This window comes from Oryzias melastigma, linkage group LG5 (genome assembly GCF_002922805.2).
Source record: "Oryzias melastigma strain HK-1 linkage group LG5, ASM292280v2, whole genome shotgun sequence".
NCBI lineage: Eukaryota > Metazoa > Chordata > Actinopteri > Beloniformes > Adrianichthyidae > Oryzias > Oryzias melastigma.
In genome coordinates this window covers 21,476,728-21,484,225 of record NC_050516.1, presented here as the reverse complement: position 1 = coordinate 21,484,225, position 7,498 = coordinate 21,476,728, and the positions used below count along the sequence as shown (strand labels likewise).

The 7,498-nt window shown below is 40.8% G+C and overlaps 1 protein-coding gene across 2 annotated transcripts in view; it reads right to left on the bottom strand.

Annotated features, from left to right (window-relative positions):
* The window catches only part of slc12a5a (solute carrier family 12 member 5a), a gene marked incomplete in the record, with an annotated part of 148,271 nt that overhangs the window by 91,635 nt on the left and 49,138 nt on the right, over nt 1-7,498 (bottom strand). The window contains 1 exon segment of one of the 2 annotated variants that reach the window (XM_036211984.1): nt 1,919-2,264. Within the exon segment in view, the coding sequence (XP_036067877.1) occupies nt 1,919-1,973 (55 nt within the window). 2 annotated transcript variants of the gene reach the window in all.

The window sequence follows — 7,498 nt, the reverse complement described above, 5'->3', positions numbered from 1 at the left end:
TGAATCTCCTGCTCTCCAATTTTTTCTGGTAAAATTAGAAGATAAACATAACTTTGTCAAACTCAAAATATCTAAATCATATTGTAATTTGCATTGCACAATTTTAAAAGTAAAAACAACCACCCCTGTCAATGCAAAAACACAGGAACTCAATGATCTGCGTAACTCTCCCAAGCTGTAATCCAGCCATGTAATGAAGGCTGTAAATCAGCACCTTGGACAGTGCTCAGCAGACTGAAAGAGAGAGTGGGAGAAGGGAGGTGGGAGCAGTTTCAGCACAGGAAACCAGTGGACAGTGACAACCTCTGCTGTCCTGCATAGTACTGATGACTAAACAGAGTAATTCAGGTTGCTGCACAGCTAGTGAGGGGGATGAAGAGGTTGGTGTTTGTGTCAGAGTGCGTGAAAGAGGAACTATTCCGAGATATGCTGCAACGGCAGAGTGACAAAAAAGAGAGTGATAGGGAGAGTGACAGAAGAAATGACTGGAGTTAGGAGTTGGGAGGAGGTGGCAGGGAAAGCTAATCCACTTTTTGACTCATCCACTTTTGGCTTTATGCGCGCTGCATGCAAAGGTTTTACCTCAAAACTGAATGTAAAGGGACAGACGGGAGAGTTAAAGATTCTGACATCTACACAGAGCTGAAGAGGCCATTAGCAATGGAAACACACACACACACACACAGCCCTAATACAAATACACACACATACACAGAAAGACAGTAGCATTAAGTTAAATATTCATGCCGTGAAAGCTGGTCTATTTTTATCATTAAGCCTTTGCATGTAGGTAAAGCAGCAAAGTGATTGTTTTCTCAGCTCCTACCCATCTTTGCCATGCATTCCTATGAGCCCTGGCATGACAACACACTGGTCGGTAATGAAGAGCGAGAGGGAAGAAAAAGTGAGACACAAATGTGGAGAGCAGAGCTTAAAAAAAAAAAAGAGGGCAATGAGAGAGAACATTGAGAGAAATATGCTGTCTGTTCCTTGTTAAAGATTTCTCTGCACATAAGGAGGTGCCTCCATTGACGCTCTTACTAATGACTGCAGAATTTTTCCTATTTTTAGAAAATCAAGCCTGACTTTACACTGGACTTTCACCGTTAGCTTGTTTCAATAATGCTTTACAAAATCCTGTGTTTTCTACAACAGGTACAATGTTCACTTAGATGGTATGTGGTGTCTTGTGTCACACAAAAAAGAGCTCAGCACAAAGCAGCATCCTGAAGTCATCCTCCTGGTTGCCTGCAGAGACTGAAGAGTGGGGTGAGCGACAGGGATTGGACAGAGGGCTGATTTTGACAGCTGGGGGCGATGGGATTAGCAGCTACAGTGGCTCGGTCTCAGTAAATGTGAGTAGCCGTGCGCGTGTGCACGGGCAGAGAGCATGTGTGTATGCGTAACTGTCCATACCAGAGTCCGGAGTGCCATATGTGGCAGGAATATTTCCTTCATCCATGAAGAACGGAGGGAGCATTAGATGTTCGTGCGACTAGTCCTTGAGCACATATGCAATTTTACTTATTGACATGTGTGTATTAGTGTGTGCATGCGCTGGACAAAGCTGTAATACCCTTATGCTCACAATCCATCGTATAGCATGAGCACATTACTATTCTTGTCACAACAGCCTTGCAGTAGGAGCAGCAGGCAAACAGGCCAACCACTGTATTATGTTAAACTCGCACACACCAATGAGCTTTGCTGCAGTCTTGTTGTGTGCTTAAACCTACGCTGTGCGTGTTCATGTGTGTGCTTTTTGCTGCTACATACAGTATATTTAGTCTTCTTTTATGGTTTTGCGTGGGCAGGCTCAGTATTCCGCCTGTATGCCATGCATCACCCAGCGAAGCTCTCTATTTATGCGTTTCTGCTCATGTGTTTGAGTGACCGCATGACACATCGCATCACTCACCCTGGCTCTGCGCTCCTCCGTCCCCCTCCTCTGCGTCCGTCAGGTTGTTAAGCATCCCAGCTTGTCTCTGCTACTCTTCTGCTGCGGAGCGATGTCACTGATCGAGCTCTCTGCGGCTCTCCCTGCGTTGACCGCACTGTGATAAAGCCGCAGAAATAGCAGAGAAGCGGTGCAGGAAAAAAAAATGCCAGCCGGATCCTCCTCACTCCTCTTCGCTCCTTGCTGCCTGTAGGACGCAACGAAGAGAGGCAGCAGAAAGGAGGGAAGGATTTTTTCCCTGCTCTTCGGATCCTCCTCTTGACGTCTCTTCTCTAGCTTGTAAGCGTGACTCTCTCTGTTGCTCTCTCTCCGAAAGGAGGAGGGAAGAGGGGAAGCTGCAAGAGTTTTTTTGGATGATGGAACGCCTGAAAGCTGCACACTTGTTCTCCTTCTTTGCCAATTTTTGTCACAGCAACTCCTTGTTTGTCTTTCTTACCGACAGTGAATGCAAAAACTCTCAATCTGCTTTGCTTCGATGATGTTGCTCAGTCATTGTAAATGCCTAAGCCGTTCCATATTCAGGCAGGTGTCCGATTTACTCCATATCCCTTTGTCTTTTACCTCTCTCCGCTTCTCTTTTCTCATCAGAGCCTCAGACACAGAGGTGATTGGTGAAAGGCAGTTTGAGTGGTTGTAAAAGCAAGCACACAGCATGCCTTCTCTGGCTTGTTCCTTTGCCTGATTTTCAATAAGCTGCTGGATCTCCTTCTCCTTTAATATCAGTGCAAACAGTCTCAATCTTTCTTGTAAGAGGATAAATACAAAATCATACCAACGTCAGACCCATGCAGTTGTGAAAAAAAGACAGAATTTTGTGTTGAGATGCGCAAAGACTATCAACATCAGAGTGCATCAGCAAGTGGTTGAATATCTTTTCTTATTGCAGTCATTTTCCAGTTTAATCCAACAAATAACATTGATAAAACATTACTACAGAGGAGATGTGCATACTTTAAGGCAGCAGGATAACAGCAGTGCAGCCTTACTCCTAGACCAGACTCATTTTTGGTCCAAGCAGATTCATTTTTGATCTGGTACACCATGTACCCAGGAGCAAAGATGTGTGTAGTACGAGGACACAACGTGTCGTTCAGGGTGTGTTCCACGAGCAATGATTCTATAAACGCAATTAATCTGAGCTATAGCTGTGCTGCAGCTGATGTTGAAAAGACATTTAAATAAACAGACAAGATGTAAAAAATTTAAATGCATGCACAGCATTTTATTAAGCTTCGACTAACCACGACAAAGAGCCAAAACCTCCAAGCTTGGAGATGTTATTATACACAGAGCTTTGTGTTTTCTCTCTTTGTTCAGCATTACTCAGATTGTGGAAAAAAATTAACTCTGCAAATTGAATTATAGTACTCGGGGTAAGAAAACTTTGAGTTGGCACAGCACAACTATTCAGCATCCTGTGTACTCTGACTGGTCGGTTTGTATTTTAATATCATTTAAAAATAAAAAATGATGACACAGTATTTTTTTTTCAAACAACAGTGGGACCTTACCTCCAGATCAATGGCAATTTTAAAACAATATAGTCAAAACTATTTAAATTTAAGCAGAAAGTAGGCAGAAAACGTTTTAAAAATATATACATACAAATGAAACACAATATGAAGATAAATGCAAAAGCGATGCAGAAACAATCACAAAACAAGTCCCTTAAACATACTCGAGATGCAAATGTGCTCAGTATAAATAAGAGGGTTAAAATATTTGTTGATATGTATGATTGAAAATACACAATATTAACAAAAGTATTTGCTCACCCATCCAAATGATCAGAACCAGGTGTTCTAATCACTTGGCCACAGGTGTATGTATTCAAGCACTCAGACATGCAGACAGTTTTTACAAAGAATATTCCACTCTCAGGAGCTCAGTGAATTCTAGTATTGAACTGTCATAGGATGCCACCTGTGCAGCAAATCCAGTCGTGAAATGTCCTCGCTCCTAAATATTCCACAGTCAGCTGTCCGCTCTCTCATAACTAATTGGAAGAGTTTGGGAGCAATAGCATCTGAGCCACCAAGTGGTAGGCCACATCAACTGATGGAGAGGGGTCAGTGGATGCTGAAGTACAAAGAGGTCACCAATTTTCTGCACAGTCAGTTGCTACAGAGCTCCAAACTTCATGTGACCTTGAGATTAGCCCAAGAGCAGTACGCAGACAACTTCATGAAATGTGTTTCCATGGCCGACCAGCTGCATCCAAACCACACGTCACCAAGTGCAATGCAATGCGTCAGATGCAGTGGTGTAAAGCATGCCACCACTAGACTCTAGAGCAGTGGAGACGCCTTCTCTGGAGTGATGAATCATGTTTTTCCATCTGGAAATCTGATAGACAAGTCTGGGTTTGGAAGTTGTCAGGAGAACGGTACATTTGTATTGAGCTGAGTGTGAAATTTAGTGGAGGAGGAATGATGGTGTGGGCTTGTTTTTCAGGAGTTGGCCCCTTAGTTCCAGTGAAAGGAACTCTGAATGCTACAGGATACCAAAACATTTTGGACAATTCCATGCTCCCAACCTTGTGGGAACAGTTTGGAGCGGCCCCTTCCTCTTCCAACATGACTGTGTACCATTGTACAAAGTAAGGCCCATACAGACATGGATGACAGAGTCTGGTGTGGATGACTGACCTGGACAGAGTCCTGACCTGAACCCCATAGAACACATTTAGGATGAATTAGAGCACAGACTGAGAGCCAGACCTTCTCTACCAACATCAGTGGGTGACCTGAGAAATGTGCTTTTGGAAGAATGATAAAAAATTCCTATAAACACTCTCCTCAACATTGTGGACAGCCTTCCTAGAAGAGTTGAAGCTGCAATAGCTGCAAAAGGTGCACCAACATTATGATGAAGTCCATGGGTTAGGAATGGGATGGCACTCTAGTTCATTTGTGAGTCAAGGCAGCTGAGCCAATGCAAATATAAATATATATAAAATGAAAAAAGAACATGCAGCTGCTTCAAAAAAGAAATTTTTTCTCAGTATGTAGAACACAACAGTAGTAAATTAAATGTTAATAATTAATGGATTATGGAGTTATAATATTGTCTCATGACCTAATAAAACTTTGAATAAACATGACTTCACAAACAACACACTTTCACACTTGCTGCATCAAATGAATCAAAAGGTTGGTTTAAAATGTGCAAGGAAGCAGAAGAATCAAACAGCTACCAAGACAGCAACCAAAATAATTATGTATTTGATGTGTTAAATGACTTAAGATAAAGTTTATTTATCCCCAAACAAGCCGACATTAGTCCTCAGAGTGCCAAACCTCAACAACATTTATTGATTAAAAAGGACTCAAGGAAGGCAATGAGCCAAGGTAACTATAAATCTGGATTTTATATTCATGGCAAATGTAACATCTTGTTACACAGCACTGAATTTGTAGCAAAGCCTCTTGAGAAAATGGAATTCTAGAATGAAATCCCTGTGGATCATGACCCATAGAAACAAATAACATGATAAAAATAGCCTCCATAGAAACCATAACAACAACCAACCGAAAACACAATTTAAAAAGCTTTAAAATCCTCAAAGCGCACTGATATAACAGTGAGTGTATTCATTTTGTATAATTCTGTCAAATATGTGGTAAACAGTACTGCCATGGAGATAATCAGGGCAGGTGCAAGAAAGGTGACCCGCATGAACTGGCTTGTGGGAGCTAAGGGACCTGATGGTCTCACATCTTCAAATTTCAGGGAAGGAAAAAGATATTAAAAAAAATGTTAATTAAAAAAAACAGTAATAAAGCAAGGAGGAAAATGAAAATTCATTTTTTAATCACATTTTAGAGAAATTAAAGAAGTTTCTATTGGTTCAAGAAGTAAGAGTATTGTAATATGTGCATTTCCTTTGGCTAACATAGTATCAGGAAGGAATCTTTTCTTTTTTGTGGGGAGAAACAGTCCAAAACGTCTATTTGAAGCCTTTGGGGTACGGCTGGAATAATCCAGTGAAAGCTGTAATGAATAGACACTGACCTCCACATAGCAGCATAACTCTGACTTCATGTCACATGTGAGAGGAGAGGCTGTAAATTATGAACACAAAGAATACTAAAAGTAATCTCTCAGTGCTTATTTTACGATAGTTACAATAACACGAAGAAGAAAATTTTAACAAACAATTTTCTTTATTTGATTACATTTATCATCAAGGAAATGAAGCATATTGTGATGCTATTCTTTTGAATTGTCGCTGCTGATTCACTCTGGCATCTTAAAGTCATTTTAATTCTTAGGCTGCGTGGCTTGATGACAACCCATCAGTATCCCCCCAACAATCAAAGATCCTTTATTGGATTAGCAGTAGCCCTTCCAACAGTGGGACAATGCCCAAAGGAAATTCTTGGAGTCTAGATGGAAGGTGCAGCTCAACCAGCAGCATCCATTAAAACGAGAGTGAGTGCCTTGAATACAAACTAAAACAGGCTCAGTATCTTCCAAAAGCAAAGGAGTGTTGTAGTCAACATGCAAAAAAAGAAACACAAATGGAAAATACTGTTTCTGAGTGACTGGATATTTTAGCAGTGTTTAAATAAGATGAGTAGGCAGAAAGGTGAGAGATACTGACAATGGAGTATGAGGGTTTTATTACTGTAGATGCGTGAGTCACATTTTCCTGAAGTTGTTTTTGTTATCTGTGTCTGATTACATGTGCCTGGGCTGGCATTCAAGCATGACCTTTTGTTCCTCTGTTACATTTTTGCAGTGCTCCTTGTAACAACTAATCACCTTTGAGAGAGTTGGTCTCAAAAAGAGCTTTGAATTTTAATTTTCTAGGGTTTCACTGTGCGCTCATTTGATCGCTGTGGTTTCCTGGCATTGTTTGTTAGAACACTATTTAAAAGAACTATTTTAAATAACGCTGGGGTTTTTTTTTTAGTACTGGAAAATTCTGACATTATAACTGTTTTCTTTATGTATAGTCATTACCTTTACTGTTAAATACAATTGGTTAATTTAAACTGATTTAACCCTTTGCAGACCAACTCCAATTAAAATAGTGTTTTTAACATGTTTTTGTAGCATTTTATCACGAAGAAGGACATATATAAAAAAATTACAATTAAATCTGCATTTCTGGGTAGTTCAAATCACGATGAATATGTCGCAGATAAACAATTGAAAAATGGGAGTGCCAAAGTCCCCCTGTTCCGTTCCATTTTGATGCATCCACTCACAGATAAATAGATCCATTAATGTCTTCATTTTCCTTGTCTGAGCTGACATCTGGCTCAAAACTGTACAAAATTGCTTGCCATTTTTGTTACACAAATATTGTTAGCTTGGGGTTGTAAGGGGCTGTAAGTTAGCAGGAGAGAGTGTAAACAAAGGATGATGGGAAATCAGAAGAGGATTACTTCTAAGCTAAGAGTCTCGTCCAGAACTCCGGTGAACTTCTGATGAACTTCCACTGTTCTGACCGGTGTAGCGGTTGCTGCCTCTCCTACAGGACACTCTTTGGGTGGGCCTTCACCACTGCAGCAGCCCACTCTACAGTCGCCA